This window comes from Brienomyrus brachyistius, unplaced genomic scaffold (genome assembly GCF_023856365.1).
Source record: "Brienomyrus brachyistius isolate T26 unplaced genomic scaffold, BBRACH_0.4 scaffold47, whole genome shotgun sequence".
NCBI classification, from domain to species: domain Eukaryota; kingdom Metazoa; phylum Chordata; class Actinopteri; order Osteoglossiformes; family Mormyridae; genus Brienomyrus; species Brienomyrus brachyistius.
Genome location: NW_026042322.1, coordinates 1,767,359 through 1,787,532, shown reverse-complemented (window position 1 = coordinate 1,787,532; position 20,174 = coordinate 1,767,359). Strand labels below are relative to the sequence as shown.

Below are 20,174 nucleotides of genomic sequence, written 5' to 3'. Positions count from 1 at the left end.
TAATGAATAGTAATTGTGGTTATTAAAGTGTAGTAAAGTATTGTGAAGCCCCAATTGCTTAGCATTGCTGTGGTCAGTGCTAACCTGCTCGCTTCGCCCACGGTTCTGCAGAGGGCCCGTGCCTGATCCATTCCATGAACGGAGACCTCCTGCGTACCCTGGAGGGCCCAGCGGGGTGCGAGCGGGCCCCGGCTCATCCAGGCCTCGTCGGAGGGTCACTGCGTGGTCTACTACGAGCGTGGCCACTTCTGCCTTTTCAGCATCAATGGCAAGGAGCTGGCCCTCATGGAGGTGGAGGAGAACATGAGGGGTGAGCTTCTGCGGGGGGGGTGTGATACCAGGGTGCAGAGGGACGCAACAGAGGCAGCGACACAAGTCAGACCCTCAGTGCGTGTTTAGATCTCAGCTCTCAGCTAGTCGCTGATGACGGCTGTTGTGTCTGTACGCCAGTAACTGGGCATTAATAAACGACGGTGGCGTCCAGGGAGGGAGACCTCTGCTGTAATTCTCCTGATTCCCTGTTTAAACAGCCACTGCTTATGGTGGGGGAGGCGGGGGGGGGGGGGAGTAGTTGCCCCCCTCCAACGCCGCCCTGATAGTCTGTCAAACACTGCGCGGCCCTGTGGAATCTCAGTCCGGCCAGGCGCTGTTTTTAGGCCGACCCGCCAGTAAACACAAACAGCGGGGGTGAGGGCGAGACCGTTTGGGCCTCAGCCTTAAAAGATCTGGAACGTTCTCCCTCCATACCCCCCAGCCCCCACCCACTACCTCTCACATTTCCGTTACTGCGCGTCTCTGCACTCCATCATGCGGGCCATGATTAAAGGCTGCCGTGCAGGCCGCATTCTGCCCGCCCTGAGGCGCTTGGGGGTCCGATCCAGTGGATTTGGGTGGGGCCAGCGGGGCTCCCACGGCCCTTTGATTCTGATTTTGGATGTCGGGTCAGGTTCGGGGAGGGGGGGGTACTTCCCCTCAGCCTGGGAAAACTCTGGGGCTTCATCACACCTGCTTTCCATTTGGCAGGACAGCCTGGCCGGCTATTTCAGCGACCGTCCACTGCTTGGCGTTACCAAAAAATGCGAGTCCTACAGGGTGGGAGGGTGGGGGGGGGGGGGGGGGGGGGGCCTGTGTGTCATTTTCACAGTTTGTTTGTTTATGGGAAAATCTTTTGCAGTATGCTGCAAATGTACCACCCGATCAAGGTATTTGGCAAAGTATTTATTTAGCTGGGACCTGGAGGTGTCGAACAGGATTCCCCAAGGCCCAGCGGGACTTCAGAACCAGATCCAGCCTGCTGCCCTCCTGCAGGAGCCCCCCCACCCCCAAAAACACCGTGGCTGGAGATCCGTCCGGAGGCCCGGAGCCTCACTGATGCCGCCCTCGTTTACCTACGACCGTTTCAGCGGATTATATGTACAAAAGCTCACGTGTGTGAAGCTGAATTAATGACCCGCAGAAGCTGTTCCACCTCACCAGAAAATACCGTCAGGGTTGGAGGGGCGTCAGGCAGCAGGAAGCGCGTTCGTGGTCCCCTCAGGTGCCTGCTTGTGTCACCAGGGCTGCCTTCAGACAGCCGGGCGGCGGAGCTCACGCCCTCAAGCGAAGAGCCCCAGCTTGCGTCCCATGCCGACCCCAACGGGACTTCACCTCAGAGGTCTGCACACGCGGGACTGGGGGGGGGCTGTTCTCTCACATTGCGAAAGGGTACAAAGATCATAACTGACAGACTCCCCCCCCCCCTCTTTTTTGGAGGGCTTTTTAAGTGGGTTATTTTCTTACTGTGGCCGTTGGGCTAGCTCTGGCCATAGTGTGCTGCAGCGATTTCCACACACGGTGTCCCGCGTAAGACGCCACCACACACAGACGCAGCCGTGCCGCGCGGCATATGGAATCGCGATCCCCACTGGCAGCCGATCTGAGGGAAACGGTTCTGGAGATTGATAGGTGGCCGTCGTGCCGGCAAACGGAACTCTGAGGTCCGGAAAACAAAGGCGGCTCGTGCAGCAGGGCGGGGTATCGCTGCCGGATCGCGGTGCGGCATGTGTCCGGCTCCAGGCGAGCTCCTCCTGCTTTTTTTTTTCCCAGAATCCTTCTGGGCACGTTAGATCTCTAATGAGGAACAGTCACGGCACTTGCGGCAGCACCGATTTTTTTTCCCAATCTGAAGATGCAGCGTTATTCCGGGGGGGGGGGGCCATGGGGACCCCTTCAACTGTAATGCATTCCTTATGAGCATAAGTAGACCAAAGAAATGAGGATCAGTCTCCACCAACCCCTGCTGCATTTGCAGAAGTCCTCTGCGTTTAATTGGTCGGCTGAGGAGGGGTCTCGTGAAGTGATTGGGTCCCGGAGCTGGTGTCTGGGGACATTGATTTAATGGCTGATCCTGGTTAGCTGTGCCACTGTGTAGGTTCACTCACCAGTTAGGTGGTCATACCTGCTACACTGTTTCCCCCCCCCCCACAGGCCATACTGCTGAGCCGGGACGGACAGTACCTGCTTTCGGGGGGTGATGGAGGCGTCCTCACCGTCTGGCGCGTCCATGACCTCAAGCAGCTGTTCACGTATCCCGGCTGTGACGCGGGCATCCGCTCTATGGCCATGTCACATGACCAAAGGTAAGCCGTAGCCTTCTGTCACATGACACAAACGGGGAAATCTGAATGGTCAGTTGTAGAATCTGCCAATTGCAGGTCTCCTCCAGTGTATCATGTGACTCTCTGTCCCCCCCTGCACAGGTGCATAATCACAGGCATGGCCTCCGGAAGCATTGTACTGTTTTACAATGATTTCAATAGATGGCACCATGAATACCAGACCAGATATTGATTTCTGAGCGGCAAGGTGTCACCGTGGCAACGGACACGTACATCCTGCCATGTGATGTTAAACGCACTACTCTATACACACTGAGTTGCTGAATGTATCTAAAATTCTGTCGGAAGAAGCAGACTATTTTTAAACGGGCATTGCTATATTTTGTAGATTCTGTTAAATTTCATATATTGAAAACTTGGGGCTGGGTTATATAGCTATAAAAAAAATCTATTTTTAGCTGTAAAAATCTATTTTCATCTCTGTGTGAGTTAATAAGGGTTTGAGTGGTCGATAGAGAATTATATTTGCGTCGGCTGTCTCTAAAAATCCATATATTTGTGTATCTGGGGAAAGTGATTTTGATGTGTGTGATACAGGGTAGATGGAAATTTTTAGTTTTGTTCGTTTTCCATTCACTTTATACTTCTGTCTGTGACTGGAGGCTTCTCAGTGCCAGCGATACGCTGGTGTGTGACGACTGGCCGTCCCCTGGTCGATGTCACTCCTGAGTTATATGGGATTTCCGTCACGCATCCATTACTGCTTGGGGTTTTGGTTTCTGTTCCTTTATTTTAACTTCAGAAATATTCGATATACCTCCAGGTATCCGAAGACATCCTGCATAAAATCTGCTAAAATTCGGTATGAAGTCTTAAGCTTTAAGGAGGATAAAACACATAATTGACATGAAAGTCAATTTACCGACTTACCGACAATTTACAAGTTAAAAATGGTGGAAACTCAATGAAGGAGGTGACCCATAAGCAGCTGCTCTGCGTGATAAATTATCAACAAGAGCATAGTCAGAGCTCCTCTCGTTTCTGAGGTGCTGAAATGTCTGACACCCCCCCCCCCCATTTTTTTTTGCTGTCCACAAAATAGGCTTTTCAGCAGACTTAAGTGTCACATTCTGGCCCATCTGTTGGCCCCACATTCAAACTTTTGTCCCAACTAGTAACATTCATCCAAGTTTTGATTGACTGATAAACATTCCCTATCAGCTTCACTGCATACCTACGGGGGCGGGGGGAGGAGGGGCTGTAATTTTATGTGTTACCTGTCATGGAAACCCATTCAGAATGATTCTTTTCACGTGTGATGAGTTGAAACAATAAAATGAAATTTGTAACTGGACGTGGTCCTTCCATTGCCTCGACGGGTTATCAGACCCGCAACACGATGCGTCTCACCAAGACCGGTAGAGGCAGACTGGCTGCTGAGTGCTGGCGCCCTCCAGTGGCAAGAGTCAGAATTTCCACACTGAACTGGGACTTCTTTCAAAGGCTGAAATTTATTGCATTTTCACTGAACTTGCCAGGTTATTACTTCTATTACAAAATGAAATGTTATGTTAAAACTGACGAGGAGGTACAGCAAACCCCAAAGCACACTATACACAGCATGAAAGTCCAAGACCTCCCTGTCTGTTCCCCGTTTGTCTCTTACTCTCACGGTACAACCAAGGTTGGCCTGCACGTTGAGAAGGCAGAGGAGGGCCCGTCCAACCAAGCATCGCCAGCCAGCTCCCCTTGGAGCAACGTCAGCAGTGATGCATTCTGGGAGCTGTGCTGACCAGGGAGGGAAGTCGAAGGAGAGAACATGCAACGGTTGGATCTTCTACCAAGTGTGGGCACTCTTGAAACCCAGGTCTGCCCTAAAAAGCAGATCTGACCTAAAAAACAAACGTGGAATAAAAATAGGCTCGGGGCATCTTCACGTCGAGTTTGCGGAACACTGCCTTGCCTGCCTAAGTACGCTGTAGTGCTGCTTCTGGCTCACAGGGGCTTGTTGATCCAGCATGTCATTGATCCCATTAATCATCATCTCCGGCAGGCTGAAGAGTCTCTTTTGGTACAGAGTCCTTAAGGTGACCTGCTGGTCCAGGTTGATCCAAGAGGCGCCCAGTTCCTTATTGCAGATTTCCTCCCACAGCATTTCATATGCGCAGGTTTAAATGATGTGTGTCTATAGTAGCTTATCTTAATTCCAGCAATAAAACATGGATCTACAGAATTATTCATGGTTAACACACATGTACCAGCCAGTCACAGTTTCAGGGAAACAATAAATAATGAGAAATAATAATAATAAAAAAAAAAGTTAGTTTAAAAGCCTTTATGAACTTGGCACCTGTCGTCTTTCATATGTGTACATATACAAGTTGGTATATATACACATATATACAGCCAGCGGAGCCTTCTGTAAATAACCTGCCTTTCAGAGCACAGTGGACGATGTCTAATGGTCGGCTTTGCTGTTCAGCAGCGATGAAATGACTGGAATGAAATATTTATCCCCTGCATAAAACTGGTAAGAAGCAGCTTAAATTTTTCCTGCTTCTATCCCGCGCTCAGAGTTTGTCAGGTCAGGGAGTGGGTCGGCAGCGAAGGCGGGGGGCCGTGATGAGACAGCGGCGGGGGCAGGCGGGGGGTGCACGCCATTGGCAGGCTGCATGGCACGGACATCTGGAGACCTCTTGGTGAGCAGGATCTTCTTATCTAGAGCCGTGTTCTGCAGAGCAAAGTCGTATCAGCCGGAGCAGGGGGGGAGACTTATTACAGAGAAGAAGAAACCAAAATGGCTGAATGGAGGAATTCGGGGGGGGGTGGGACTATAGTAGATCAGAAAGTCAACAGGAAGGCCCGGAACTCCGCCCCCACCCTGCCTGTTAGCCCAGAACCAGCAGACATGGAGAAGAGGTTACTTTATGCCTTGGGTCACTAGACAGGGCTGAGCGTGTGTGTGTGTGTGTGTGTGGGGAGGGGAGGGGTCATGTGACCAACTCCTCTCACCATCGTGCCTGTGGACACGTGACGAGGAGGTCGCCTGGCGCACGCCAGCGAGGCGTCACTCTTCGCCACGGCAACCGACCGGAAAGCAGACAACGATCTCAGCATGCGGCATGGGGAAGGAACGGGAAACGTCCTCGCTTTGCCACAAGGCCTCAGATCTCCAAGCGAGACTCGTGGATGAGTGCGTAAGCATGCAGGTTTACCCCACACACACACACACACACTTTGGCGTTAAGTGCGTTACTGATTCGCAGACAGATGCAAAGCGGTGAGTGAGTTGTTAGTACATACCATTGCCTTGGAGCTAATCAGAAGTAGCAATGCAGGCGTTTGGACGAGGAACAGGGAGGAGGCAAAGGGGACAGAGACTAGTCTTACTAAAAGCAGAACAGATACAGTTCACACATCGTACGTACATTTAAAAACACACTTCTCAGGACTGAGCCCTTTGAAACCGCTATAAACCCAACAAGGTGACACATAGACTTTCAAACTGGGGCATATTGCATTTTTGATTTAGACTAAAGCAATTTTGTATCCAAGGCAATATATATATTTAAAATTTTTTTGCATCAGTCTCCATCATCTTTATCGTGGTTTTACAATTGTTGTAATACAATTATGTAATACAACGTTTAACCACAAGATGGCACCAGCGTTCCACTTTTAAAACCGTTACTTCCGAATGTGGCGCCCAATCGGCCTGATCCACTACATATTCAGACTGTAGTGAGGAATTTTAGAAACAGACTGACGAATGAAATTTTGTGAATTGCAATTGACTCCTAAGTGCCATCTGAAGAATCCACTTACACCCGGAGTAACATTAATATTAGCATGACAAAGTGACAGAGAGAGGCAAACGGACATGAATCCTTTCAGTAAGCACAGTCTCAGCAACCGCGCATGCAGAATAAACCGGCCAGCAACAAAAAGCACTTGAGACGAATGAAAAACTGTAGCCGATAAACACGGTTATCTGACGCAGCACAGTGTAGCAATATATGCGTCTGCAATGATTTATTAATGGTGCTCGATGGACACAGCATGACAGAGTGACAGGGTTAGCAGGTCTTTGCGATGGCAGAGGTGGAAGCCTGAGGGTCAACCGGGAGGAGGAAAGGGTGGCGGGCCTCACACCCATGAGCCGCGGGACGATTAGGGACAGTTAAGGGCTCCACGTGGCCCAGCAGTTAGCTCCGTTTGTCATGTACCCCAGGGTTTGTCGGCGGGCTCCTCCTGCCGTCCCGGGAGGGCGGGGGTGTGGGGGGATTTCAGGGAGGAGGGGAGGGGGGTGCGGTGCTCGTCGCTCCCTCTACGCTACAGCAGTGAGCCTCCAGTGAAGACCCCTCCCTTTGCCAGGCCGCTCGCGAACGAGCTCCAGCCTGCCCCCTACTGGTGGGAACGACATTCTTACTGCACTGGGTTACAAACCAGATTAAACTTTGTGAGCAGTGAGAAGGGGGGGGGGGTTCCAGGGGGAATGGGACACTCGAGGGATTTTAACAGGACGCACATCCTGGCCAGTCTCCACATGACAGGAAATTAATAATCAGAGGCTGGCACAACTCACACTTGAGTCACAGCAAAAGAATTACTGTTTAAATGTGGAATATATTTCTGGGAATTTCTCTCTGACCAGTCACATGCAGAGACCACCAAGAATATTCTACACCATTCTAGAAACATTAACACTGGGTCAAAGATCAGAACACTCATAACTCCAGTGTGAATCAGCCTGACTGCAGCCTTCCCGGTTCTTCATAACTGTGAAATTACATGTGATTCGTTCCAAAAATCCAAACATGTCTGCTGTATAGATGTGCCAGTTTGTTAAATGCTATCCGCGAGGTGCAAGGAACACCCCCCCCCCCGCCCCCCAGCAAGAACTGGCACTAAACTAACATCTTCTGGGACATTTGTTTGACCAAAGCTTTCATTCAACGCCCCCCAGATCAGAAGTTAATGCAAAAAAGATGTGTGGAACCACAGCGAAAGTTTGCAGTGTTACAGCCGAATGCATGATGCTGTGTGTCTGATTTATAGCTGCAGGGAGAGATGGACACGGTGTGAAATGATGGGGCCAGAGAGCTTACCATGATCACGGACACTGCGGCCGTGGTGCTGTTGTTCTCCTTTAGTGACGTATTAAAGTGCTTCTTTAGTTTACCTGTCACCTCCGCCTTCATGTTGTTCTCCATCGCGGCGTCTTCCTGCAGGCCACACAGCTCACAGGTGAAACACAAACATCTCTGCAGCTCACAGAGACACCGAGGCTTGAACAGCACTGGTGGACGTAACATTCCAGATGTGCGCAGGCCAGGTAACGCCACTAAATGACTCGGGGAACCTGTTAAACACACGGAGTGTGCGCCTCGTCTGTCCCTGTGTGAGCGAGTGGCTTCCTGCTGATGGGAAAAAAGAAGTGGACTTACGGTGACCCAAGGGTGCGAGAGGACGTCCTCGGCCGTGTAGCGGGCCTCCACGTTCACCTGCAGCATCCGGCTAATCAGCTCCTGGAAAAGGCCATCGCGTGACTCGGAGCAATCGCCTCCTACTCTCAACTAGCGAATCCGCAACAGTGCCACTCTTGGATTCCTCACTAACCTGTGTCTAATGGGATTTGTTAGTAAAAAAAAAAAAAAAGGCATGTGAGAGAATGAGAGTGGTATCTGTTCTTGATTCTCTGACAGAACTCCAAAAACAATCCTAAATGATGTATTTGGGATCCTGGCTATCGGTCAACCCACTTGCCACAGGCTGCCTCTAACTGATGCCTCTGCAAAGATTAACGTGGACCTGGCTCTGAGCGGTCGTGATGGCAATGAGGAGGGGGGTCTAGGGTGCACCTTGGCCGAGTCAGTGATGTTGTCCCAGTACGGCGAAGGGAACTCAAGCTGGCCCAGCAGGATCTGGTCAAACAGGTCGTCCTGAAGGTTGTTCTCGCTGTTGAGGAGAAGCACAGGCTGACACTCTGCTCAGAAGACACATCAAACACGATCTACACACACACAGAGTCCGATTTGTCCCCCCCCCCCCCAACACCCATAAGCTGCTCTCATTGACCCCCCCCAGCTGCTTGTGTTCAGAGCTCTGAAGCCACATTGAAGGACATACAAGTAGAGATTAGTACAGTGCAGACAGTGAATGTTATAAGACGGACAGAGACAGGAGAGTAAGCAAGCCTCCCGACTGTCCGGCTGTTCACTGCCAGACTATTGTTTTGCTGTGATGAGGAGACTTTGAAAGGACCCTGTTCGTACACTGACCCAATACAAACCATACATTTGATGTCATGCTCCTACAGTGGTGACCGTTTTAGATTAGATTCAACTCCATTGTCATTTTGCCGAGTTACAGGTAGGGAGCCAGTGAAATGCAGTTAGCATTTAACCAGGTGCAAATGAAATATATGCAAATGTCATAAATCGTAAAGAGATCTGAATGCAAGTGTAAATTACGGTTCTGCGCAAAATATGCATGAGATAGTCCATAGCAAAAGGTGCAGACCGAAAGGACAGTGGGAATGATTGCGGCAGGAAATATGACTAGGAGAAAAGATGCAGGTGAAACATGCAGTGTGCAAAATTCGTGCAGTGTTCGGTCAAGGCGCCAAGATGGCGGGGGGCAGACTGGAGAATCAGGCAGTAGCTAAACCAAAACCAAATATCTGGTGCACAGACTTTTCGAGGGGCAGGTGCTCGAACAGAGGGGTGTGGCTGACTGGTACTTTTTTGCCTTTGGAGGGGGGGGGGTGGGAGGAGTCAACCCCTTCAGCAAATTTTCACGTTAAGTACATTTTTCCCTCCGTCGATTACAAACTGCACGTCACTGAGAATAACTATGCTACTCCTAGAGCCGGTAAGACCATTTCTGTGCCAAAAGAGGCCTAATATGCTGCTTCCAGGAGTGACACCGTGCCTCAGGGCTCTGTTGTACAGAGGGACGTCCTTGCTGATGTCATCACTGGTAGAGGTAAGCTGCTGTCTACCTGAGGAATAATGCTGAGGTTTCCGCACAAATGGGTCACTAAACACGTTGCTTTAGAGTTCCCCGTAACAACACCGTTCTGTGTTTTGGGAAACACACAGGATCAAAATGAGGTTCTAGGTCCCAGTCGACCCTCAGCTGTTCTGGGCTGTAAAAAACCAGGGAAGAACCGAATAAGTATTTTATTCTGTAAAAAATGGATCTGGTTGCACGGGCTGGATCAGATACGCGTGTCGGCAAGCATGACCCGGTACTGTGCTCACGTGACCTCAGAGGCTGCCAGACCTGGCGGGCACAGAGTGACACCTGCAGGCTCGGCAGGGCGGTGCGGCACGGGGGCGGAGTTACCTGCGGAACGGGGGGAAGCCGCACAGCAGGATGTAGGTGATGACGCCGGCCGCCCAGATGTCCACCTTTAAGCCGTACCTGTGGAAGAGGAGAGTGAAGCAAGCAATCAGCCCGATAGATGCTGTCGGCATGATGTCCTTTCCAAGTCACACTGACAGTCATACGCCGATGAGCAAGAACGAACAGACCGTACCGGCTTCACTGCCTCGAATCCTTGCTGAATCCCTCTTGATTAATTATGCCTGTTTATGTCCTGTTTAATGCATGAGGTGAGGCAAGATACCCCATCCGTCCCCCGTACAGGCGCTCAGTCTCACCCAGACTCGGCGATGATCTCGGGGGCGACGTAGGTGGGCGTCCCACACACGGTGTACAGGGGCCCCTCCACCACCGTGGCCAGGCCGAAGTCTCCTAGCTTCAGGGACTTGGTGTTGTCAGGGTACTCGCAAACCTACAAGAAAAGTGGCGGGGCTTAAGGGCAAAGCCGTCACAGACCCCCTTCCTCTCAAAATGGTACCTTCCGCTATCGGATTCGTCTGTTTCTCGGGGGGGGCTTCCTGTTCTGGATTAGACCTGCAAGATCAGATCCAGAAGTACAGCCCTCGAACTAGGAGAATATGTACAAGAGGAGCTACGGCAGTAAGACTGTCAACTTGCCGTCCTTTAAAGCGGAGTTGGTTACTATGGTGTTAGAATGTGGCAATACTACTTCTAAATGGGTTTGACTGGGCCCTGTACTTCACCCTAATTTATATCACTTTTTATCCTGATCCAGCATTACTGCTTGTCAGACACACTGCCTGAAGGAACTCTACCAGCAAGTTACTGACCGATGTCATCCTCTCACAGAAAATGACTGATGCTGAGACACCCTACCACAAATAAACTACGGTCGATCTCTCCACTCCGCGTACTAGATACACGTTTGTGAACTGGATAGGTGGATGTTCCCAGCGATCCTTCGAGGGCCTGCCATGTTGGTCAATGAGAAGGCCCATCTGATGCACCCGGGGCACCGTAACTGCCACCCACCAGCAGGTTCTCCGGCTTGATGTCCCGGTGCACGATGTTCATGCCATGCAGGTACTTGAGGGCGCAGGTCAGATTATTCACCATGACGCTGGCGTCACGCTCCGTGTACTTGGTGGAGGAGGTGATGGCGTCGAAGAGGTCCCCGCCCTGCCAAGGAATATAGATCAGAGCCAAGCTGAGTCATATTCAAGGCTAAACCCACTTGGCTCATACCGGTTCCTGACACAGTTGGCCTATAAAGAAGTCGCATGCATGGTGCTGCTGCTAAATAGGATGGTAGGTTTACACGTGCAGAAGGTTCGTGGGAAATAACCCGCAAGTCTAGAAACAAGCCCCTCCCCCACCCCAAGACACACTTTGACGGTCAAAAGGCGGACCCACCTTGACCAGCTCCATGACGAGGTAGAGCTCGCTGGAGGTGTCTACCTCCTCGATGAGCATGATGATGTTTGGGTGTTTGACCCGTCGAAGGACTGCAACCTCGTTCTCGATCAAATGCTCCTTCATAAATGAGACACGACCGGCGAAGGTCAGTGATCGCACACCGTAACTATTCCAAAAGGTCTTAATGCATCAAAATATAGCGAAGTGGGTATTTTTCCTAAAATTCTTACTGGAGAAATGACTTGCTTAAAATGCCAATTCAAAAATAAAATATAGCTGACTCACAGGACTATCATTGAGATATTAATGTCATCTAATTTAGATCAAGATTTGGACATTGAAGTTAGGGTTCACCAAGTCTCCAGCTGAACTCTCCAAAACAAGTTGTTCCAAGAAAAATCTCACGTTTCCTTCAAAGTTGCTTTTTTTTCTCCCGTGAGAAGCGGAGACTGGGTGTCTTTCTGCAAATGTAGCTGTTCTGGGCTTAACTGGGGGTGAGGGTACTTGCGATTTGTAACATCACAGTATCCTAGAACCACATCGTGCGAAGGTTGCTCAGAAAAAATAGTTATCGATTGTTCGAGTCCTCAGACAAATGGAAAACGACTCGGTAAGAACTATTTGGAGGCTGCTGCCCTCAGGGCAGGCTTGTTAGGCGGAACACCTTGAGGAACCGCGGAAAAACAAATGCCAGAAATGTGACACTCAACCCGAGAAGCCTCGGAAATCGTGTGTTGTGCCTGTAATAGGTTTTAATCATATTTTAAACCCGGCACAGCTGCCACCTACCTTCCCAGCACACTTGGTCTTGTCTATGATTTTCAAGGCATATTCCTTTCCTGTACACCTGCCAACAAACATTTTGCAGTTATTGCCACATCGTGGTTCTCTGACAGCCTGGGAGACACACTGTGTTTACGTGGGCTTCCAGTGCCAAGCTGCTTTGGCTCTCTACTCCCTGGGAAGTTCCTTGCTACTGGTAACCTGACAAACGTCATGTGCCGTCATGCCTCGCAGCCTCTTTCGGCCTTATTAGTCTGTAACCTGCTACAAATCTCTACTCCCGAGCGAGATCCGCGCTTACTCACCGCTCCACGCATTCTTTCACGACAGCGAAGTTTCCATCCCCGATGACTTTCCCCACTTTGTACTTCTCCAGGATTACGGAGGAGGACAGACTTTTGTTCCCATTCACTGTTGGTGAGAACCCGGTTATAAACCGGTCCGGGGAACCACATGCTTCTGAAATCGAGGGTCATTGAACGGCACAATGCGCAGGACATCAAAAGCCCACAGTGGGTGGCATCCTGAGGGCAGTACCACCTCTGCACTTGCTGAAGATTAACTAACGTTTAGGCAACCCCAAGTCCCAACAGCAATCTGACAAAATGACCCATTTTATAATGATATTTAGAGAAATGGCCAAAGATCATCGATCTCAGCAAAAGACTTTTTTAGACCAGTACTGACAACCAGTCCCATCTCCCTGGACACAGGAGCTCCATATCTGGGGGAAAGAGGACGATTCCAAGGGCCCTAAAACATCTTTGACTTGGCCTGGGTTGGGGTTCCAATGTAATACCCAATATAATATGCTCTCATGAGGTCCAGAATCTCTAGTGCTACCCTGGCCAGACCCTCTGTCAACAAATAAATCAAGTCACCCCGGAGATGTATTGGGCTTGGAGCACAGACCCTAACCCAGCTGCGGCTCACCTTCTGGGCTCAGGCTCCTCGTGAGTTCCGCGGCCCCGTTGATGTTTGACGCCGAACTGTGGTGAGGAGGAATCTAAAAAGGTGAGAACACCCACAAGTCGACGACAGAAAGGATTAGAGTGAAGGACGAGATCTCACCATTCGTCCCGACTCTATTGTAACCTGGGGAACTTACGCCCATTTAGTGCTTGTCTCTGGATACAAATCTAAATCAGTGTTTCTCAACCCAGTCCTCTGGGACCAGATGACACACTGAACCGGTCAAGAACACCGAGCTGGGAGGGAGCAAAAAACATGGACTGTCTGGTGCTCTCTGAGGTCCGGGTTGGGAAACACTGATCTCAGAAGACACCTGAGCACTTCCCTGGACATTCGGCCACTGGTGGAAATGCAGCGTTGTCGGTTCCCAAACACTAAAGAATCCAGCGTTCACACCGCTTAGGAAAAGTCCGACATCACCACACCCTGGGACCCGAGTCCGCCTGGAGCAGCTCATTCTGACAGGCTAAGCCGCTCATTCTAAGCTGCCTCTGACTCTGTTTGTTGACAGCAAAAAGGTCACACTTTAGACGTGAGAGGATTCCCACTGCCGCGATCTGCGAGAGCAGGCAGGCTCAGTTCCACATTAGCTAGGCGCTGACGCTGCCAAATGGCCTACAGTCCGAGGACAGAGATCCTAAGAGGATCCTGAGGAAATCTGGGTGGTCGGACTGAGGGTCCATTTCCTCTCTCAGTGACAACAATGAGTTTCCCACTTTTGTTCCACTCAGAGAGCTTATCTCAGTGTCGCACCATGTTTCTGGGAGACACGGCGGCTGCCACCACCCCCTAGTGGCCTCACCTTGAAGGTGCGTAAGCTCCGTGGGCTGGTGGGGGAGGAGCTGGAGGACTTGGTGGACTTGGGTGTGGACATTTGGCTTCCGGGGGTCCCATTGACTGGAGATAAAGGGAAGGAGGGGTACACAGTGATTAGGAATGCGGCCAGAAGGAACAGGCAGTCCTGGAGGAAGCGGCTTTCACAGGAGGCCGGCTGGCACGTCCAGCCTCCCGCCTTCGCCGTCTTTGTTTCGTTATGTTCTCGGCTTTTCTTTTTTCTCTCCCTCATCAAACGGCGATTCCCGCGGCACGGTGCTGCGTTACGACTCCTTTTGTGCCGTCATCCTCGGTAGATTCTCCCCGTCACTCGAACAATACAAAAGACGTGGAGTTTTTCACTCGGAAGCCACGTCCCGGCGGAGGTCTGCGAGGTTCAAGGACCCGGAAAAGCCTCTGTTGTACTTGGCCTGAATTGCTTTGCTGCTATTTTTTCAACTGTATAAATGGATAAGATTTAATAATTAGGCTTAAAAATACTATGTGTGTTGCCGTGGATGGTGGCACTTTCTGTGCCCCTAATTGCTAAAAAGTCCAGAGTGATTTATTTTTAACCCGTTTATACAGAGCAAATCAGGTTAAGTACATTTCTCTACAGAAGAACAGTGGCCCTATCCTGGGACTTGAACCAATAACCTTCTGGCCGATATCCATAATGCCCATAACAACGTTAATGACTTTGCCACCTTCTGATCCCAGGTAGATGCCCCGCAGTTAATCGACTGGGTCTTCAGTGCATCGCAGCCTAGAATTTACAGTCCTTTAACTGGGAGTATGGGAGGATAGTGGTGCAAGAGAGGGCTGCGCTGAGCCCCCCATGCTCCTCAAAGGGCCTCCCCGGGCATCAGCACCATAATGTCATGGGTGAAAGTCATCTTCTCTGTAATCATGGCTAAAAGCTAGAAGTTCCGCGCAGTGAAACGTAACACCTATGCTTTGTCCTCCTGCGTCTGCACTAAGATGAGTCCCTGCCGTGACCTCATGGACAGGAGCCTTAAGAAAAAGGCTCAGTTTGTCCGGAAAGGATGTCAGGGTAGCAGCCCCCAGATCACTGCAAATGCAGGACGCCTTCAGATCCCCAGATGAAAACTTTCAAAAAAAAGTTCTCTTTTCGACCGTAAGGTTCTGTTTTGTTCAAGAACAAAGAGGACTTCCTCTGAAAATAGACAGGAGTTCCTTTGTGGCTGATGATGCGCCGGCACACGCAGAGCAAACCAGCTGTGATTCCGCAGAACGGCCATGCTGGGTGCCGCCTGGCTGTCGTGCCGGAGACAGCACAGGCTTCAGTGCTCTCGTTTCCGTCATGCGATTGGCCGCTCAGGAACTCAAGGCAGCCAATGGCAGGCGGGCTCACCTGGAGACTTGACTGGTGATTGGCTGGTGGAGAACTGTCCAGCTCTTCTTACTGCATACGGGAGGCAGGGGACGGGGAGAAAGAGGGGTCAGCTGTTGCGGTCACGAGGGGGCACATTATCTGGGTGATTAAGGTTTGTTTAACTGCTTTGATAACTTGCTCGACATCACAGTATCGCTCGCGCTCCGTATCTCGGACGCATGTCTGATGTGGTGGGTTTTCTTCAGATATGCTAGGAAGCGCTTTTCACTGACTAATCTCTTCCTCCACGTTGCAATATATGGATCTCATGCAAACATTCTGAGCATCTGATGCGTAACATTAACAGAAGAGCCGGTAGACGGCAGCTGCACATGCCTGCAAGGCAACTGGGAATCCCTGCAAATGCCTCCCACAGCTGATGTGGCATTCGGGTAATCCCAAAAAAAATGCCGGTTTCACCAGTCTCTTGTAATCACTATAGGTAGATACAGAGTCTTTGCTCAGTGTTACACTCTGTTACTACAGTGTTTTTTTTATTTATGTAGCACTTTTATCCAAAGTTACGTACAATTGAGGAAGCAGGGTCAGTCAGTCCCTGGGGCGAATGAGGGTTAAGGGCCTTGGTGACATCACTCTATGGATCCTGGGATTCGAACCAATTTCCTCATTTGCCGAGCCACATACTGCCTTAGCTTAAATCTCTTCGGATTGTTCATGTAGTTGCTCAGAGCTAGTATTCACATATATTCTGTGGATATCCTGTAGTCCAGGTACAAGTATTTGTTGTATTTGATGCTGAAGTATTAATCTGAGTAATAATGGTTTTAGTGCTTCGTAGTCATGATTTCGGAGTGTCAGATCAGAAATTAGAGGTTCATACAGATTATGCAGAGACAACTGACTTCAGGTCAGCTGTCTGTGGCTAGGGGGTGAGAAGGGGTCTTACCTGTAACCGGGGATTTGTTCCGTCGTGTGAGTCCGGGGCTCTTGGATCCCGGGGGCCTGGCGGAAGGTGAGGCGCGGGCGTACGAGGATTTGAGCACTTGGCACTCTGTGGGAAGAGTGATTCGAGGGTGAGACAGCCATGAACCATAAACGACCTGACGTAGCACACAGACCTGACGTAGCACACAGACCCAAATAAGTCTCAAATATCCTTCCCCGACACGCATCGTCATCAACAAAGTCTGGTGAGTTCGGTTCCCCAAGCATCCTCGAGTCACATTACATCCTTTATCGCCTGGACTGGGGTCACGTCAGGGTAATGCCCAAACCCGCGGGTCAGTGGGACCCGGGGGACGCCTGCAGATTTCATATCCGACAGCACTGTAGCATAATGACAAATGAGCAGTGAGCAGTCTGAACCACTATGACATTTAAATTGGCCTCATTGTCTTGCCTCAAAACACAAGCCCAAAGTTCATACACAGAGATCCCATTTACTTAATCTGCTGCACTGCGCCTTGTGCATTATACAAAGAGGTGTTCTGTTAACTGGCACCACACTTCCTCTGGAAAATGTACTGTAAAACAACTTTGCAGTAGGGCAGTAAGGAAAATCTAATATGATTGTCTGGTAGAGTGATGCCGAGTGTGGTGGTGTTATTGGCCGCACAGTAGCGGGTTTATACACTGCGATGGGGGGGGGGCATGGATGCTGGTCTCCTTCCCCCTCCTCGACTCCTCTCATTGGTTAAGACCGGCGTCAGTCTAATGCCGTTAGTTATATTTTTATAGTGTAGGCAGATGGAGACTGACCAAAGCCAATGAAGAAGAACTAACTCATTTGACCTTCTCATACTAATCCACCGTGAGAGGAACATCACAGGCGCTAGAGAAGACTGCGTTCAGGTAGGTAGCACCTTCCTTTACTGGCTGTATAAAGGAGGTGGAATGTTCAGGTCCAGAAAGTAAAAATCCAGACCAAGATTTTGTTTCAACCAGCCAGCTGAGTGCTCTGTGACTGTGACTCTTTGTACTCAACTGGTTGGTTGAAACAAAATCCTGGTCTGGATTTTTACTGTCTGGATGTGAAATGTCCTCCCCTGCTGTTTAATGACATCTGAGCTATGAATAGTCACTCTACTCGCTGGCATATGTGACATCTGAGATCCTGACCAACTGTAGTGGTTCTGGTTTTAATATCACTTCATTACTTTGGTTCGCAATGAGATATTTAATATTTAAAAAGCTTGGTACTTTGGCTAATGACTGTAGGCAAACTGTCATTCTGCCCAATCAGTTTTTGGCAAACACTTTCTTTGTAAGTTAGACAAAATAACCTTAAGTATGCAGGTTAGTCCAATATAATTTTCAAGTAATTATGCTCCTTGAGCCTAAACGCATTATGGGAAAACGTCAGTGTGTGTTTACAATCTGGAGCCCTGGAGATCTGGCGATATGCAATCTCCATGTGACTGCACCTGGCGAGAGGACAGAAGGAGGAGCTCCTGAAATAACGGAGGATGACGTGGCCGTGATGGACAGCATGCGTTCCGTCACACCGGCTGTCTTTGGAAGCCATCTTTTCATTGAGAACAGCGCTTAGAGTGCGGCACCGTGACATGTGAGTCCACATCAACGTTTACACTCTCTGCAGAAAGACGGAGAGCAAGCTGGTCCCCATCAGCGATATTCCGCGACTCTCATCTCGATTTGAGAGTCACAGGCGTCTCTGACCGGACAAAGAGCAGGACGCAAGCGTTTATCCATCACCGCAGCGTGCTGGCACCGGAGAGCACCTCCATCGCCCTGCTTCCCGCGGAGTGATGCTGTGTGTAGGGTGATGAGGCGTAACATCTCAGACACTGATCAAGCCTGACGTTCAGGAAGCCCCGCGCGGGGGGGGGGGGGGGGGGGGGGGGGGCCTTACCGCTGTGGTCCAGAACAAAGTCGTCCTGGGCGTACCGGAACTTTTCTGGGCCACAGGCGATGAACACGTCATCCTCGCCGAAGAAGTCCTGCAGGCAGATGACCTAGAGGGGTGACAGAGAGGGCGAGAGAGTGCCGATGAGGCTGGAGTATCAGTCGTCATTTACAGTGTACCACACCTGGGCCCTTCGCTCGCCCCCTAACTGGGCTCCTCAGGGCTACTAGGTTCTCACCTTTTTTCACACTCAGGGTGAGTTTGTGCAGAATCTTCACACCTTTTTTCACCTCCCACAAAATTCATTTTCAAATAAATTTTGGCCCCTCAGTGCAAGTCATACTTAGCAACAGAAATGGGTGGTCCGATGCACTGCAGTGCAGTGCTTGCAAAAAAAAAAAAGTTAAATCCAGTGGTGACTGTCACGATCATGCTTTCCTATTTCCAGAAATGTCTGAAACTTTTCTCTTCATAAAAATAATAAAAATGTCTGTATATACAGACCCACAGCGTGATCATGAAGACAACAGCGAATATAAAAAGCAAGCAGAAAGTATGGGGGGAGGGGGCTGATGTGTTTAATGCACCTGCATCTGAGCCTGACGCAGGAAACAGTGCAGCGTGTTCTCGCTGCACATCTGCTCCCGGCGGCAAGTCCGGGGTGGGATATCACGGCCCCCAGTCTCTGGGGCTCCACTGTGACGCCCATGGTGAGGCAGCACTGCTCACCGCGTTATTTAATAAGCGAAATCAAGCAACAAACTATGAGGCCGCGAGCTGGCAGGAGACGCAGTTGCAGCATGCGACCAACCCGGGATGACCTTTGCTTTCCATGGTGACTGATAACCAGCCACACATGTGACTCGGCTGATGTCGCCCCGCTGATCCTTGACCTGTTACAGCTGCTACGGGGTCAGCTAAGCAGACAGGGCGCCCCCCCCCCCCCCCAATGTGGGGAATCCTTCATGTATCTGATCACCGTTTTTCCTTTCATTCGGCAAGTTAATGTGCGTTTTAGTAAGTTCAAGTTTAGCGACACAATTTGAAATTATGTATGACGAGCAACGCTGACTGAGCTCAAAGCCCGACTTCTGATCCGTCATCAAAATGCTCAGTTGCCGATATCTCCATTCTGAGTGGCTTCAGGGCAGCGAGAGAGGCGTGTAGTAAAGATGCTGTTTGCCATTATATCCTGAGGGAATGCAAATTTCTCACTATCATGTTAAAAAAGGGTGCATGGTGGTGCAGTGGTTAGCACTGTAAGGGGCGGCATGGTGGTGCAGTGGTTAGCACTGTTGCCTCACACCTCTGGGACCCGGGTTTGAGTCTCCACCTGGGTCACATGTGTGTGGAGTTTGCATGTTCTCTCCGTGTCGTCGTGGGGTTTCCTCTGGGTACTCCGGTTTCCCCCCACAGTCCAAAAACATGCTGAGGCTAATTGGAGTTGCTAAATTGCCCATAGGTGTGCGTGTGAGAGTGAATGGTGTGTGAGTGTGCCCTGCGATGGGCTGGCCCCCCATCCTGGGTTGTTCCCTGCCTCGTGCCCATTGCTTCCGGGATAGGCTCTGGACCCCCCGCGACCCAGTAGGATAAGCGGTTTGGAAAATGGATGGATGTTAAAAAAGATTAAAGAGAAGCTCTCTTCCCAAGACATACGAAAAGACCTGCTTAGCACAATCCCTACTAATGTTGACGATACTGTATGTTGTCTAAGTCGTACAGCAAGTCCCACTCTGTCTGCTCTGAGTCTGATAAATGTTACATTGAGACCATCAAAAACAGAGCAAGTAGCTATAGTCACCTCACCGGCGATGAAAGTGAGACACAAAACTACCGAACGCAGAGGAATGAAAAAGTCCCCGATATTCGCTGAACGTTCCGAGTCTAGTTGCTCGGTTCTCCCGTTTTGTCTTGTCAGATGACCTGCCTGCAGGAACCTTGTTTATTTGTCTTGGTCGTTTCGTAATCAGAGGCCGGCCTTATCTTGCACCAACATCCGAAGCGACTCGCGTCCAGACAA

General features: G+C 50.3%; 2 protein-coding genes across 7 annotated transcripts in view; one reads left to right on the top strand and one right to left on the bottom strand.

Moving 5' to 3' along the window:
* lrba (LPS responsive beige-like anchor protein) overlaps positions 1 to 3,951 on the top strand; it is a 153,132-nt gene extending 149,181 nt beyond the window's left edge. The window contains 4 exon segments of the mRNA XM_048999706.1: positions 112 to 185; positions 187 to 307; positions 2,465 to 2,618; positions 2,739 to 3,951. Of these exon segments, the coding sequence (XP_048855663.1) occupies positions 112 to 185; positions 187 to 307; positions 2,465 to 2,618; positions 2,739 to 2,829 (440 nt within the window). The 3' untranslated portion in view covers positions 2,830 to 3,951.
* Positions 3,952 to 4,083: 132 nt separating this feature from the next.
* dclk2a (doublecortin-like kinase 2a) overlaps positions 4,084 to 20,174 on the bottom strand; it is a 33,197-nt gene continuing 17,106 nt past the window's right edge. Inside the window, exons 3-17 of one of the 6 annotated variants that reach the window (XM_048999815.1) lie at positions 18,161 to 18,263; positions 16,235 to 16,339; positions 15,307 to 15,357; positions 13,921 to 14,015; positions 13,080 to 13,152; positions 12,452 to 12,557; positions 12,153 to 12,210; positions 11,361 to 11,480; positions 10,980 to 11,126; positions 10,265 to 10,398; positions 9,948 to 10,025; positions 8,459 to 8,555; positions 8,045 to 8,125; positions 7,706 to 7,822; positions 4,084 to 5,328 (exon numbers count right to left, since the gene is read on the bottom strand). In XM_048999815.1, coding sequence (XP_048855772.1) covers positions 5,140 to 5,328; positions 7,706 to 7,822; positions 8,045 to 8,125; positions 8,459 to 8,555; positions 9,948 to 10,025; positions 10,265 to 10,398; positions 10,980 to 11,126; positions 11,361 to 11,480; positions 12,153 to 12,210; positions 12,452 to 12,557; positions 13,080 to 13,152; positions 13,921 to 14,015; positions 15,307 to 15,357; positions 16,235 to 16,339; positions 18,161 to 18,263 — 1,554 coding nt within the window. In that variant the 3' untranslated portion in view covers positions 4,084 to 5,139. Of the gene's footprint in view, positions 7,960 to 8,044; positions 8,126 to 8,458; positions 8,556 to 9,947; positions 10,026 to 10,264; positions 10,399 to 10,979; positions 11,127 to 11,360; positions 11,481 to 12,152; positions 12,211 to 12,451; positions 12,558 to 13,079; positions 13,153 to 13,920; positions 14,016 to 15,306; positions 15,358 to 16,234; positions 16,340 to 18,160; positions 18,264 to 20,174 lie in introns of all 6 variants that reach the window. The other 5 variants (XR_007386862.1, XM_048999817.1, XM_048999818.1 and 2 more) reach the window with 5 other exon arrangements.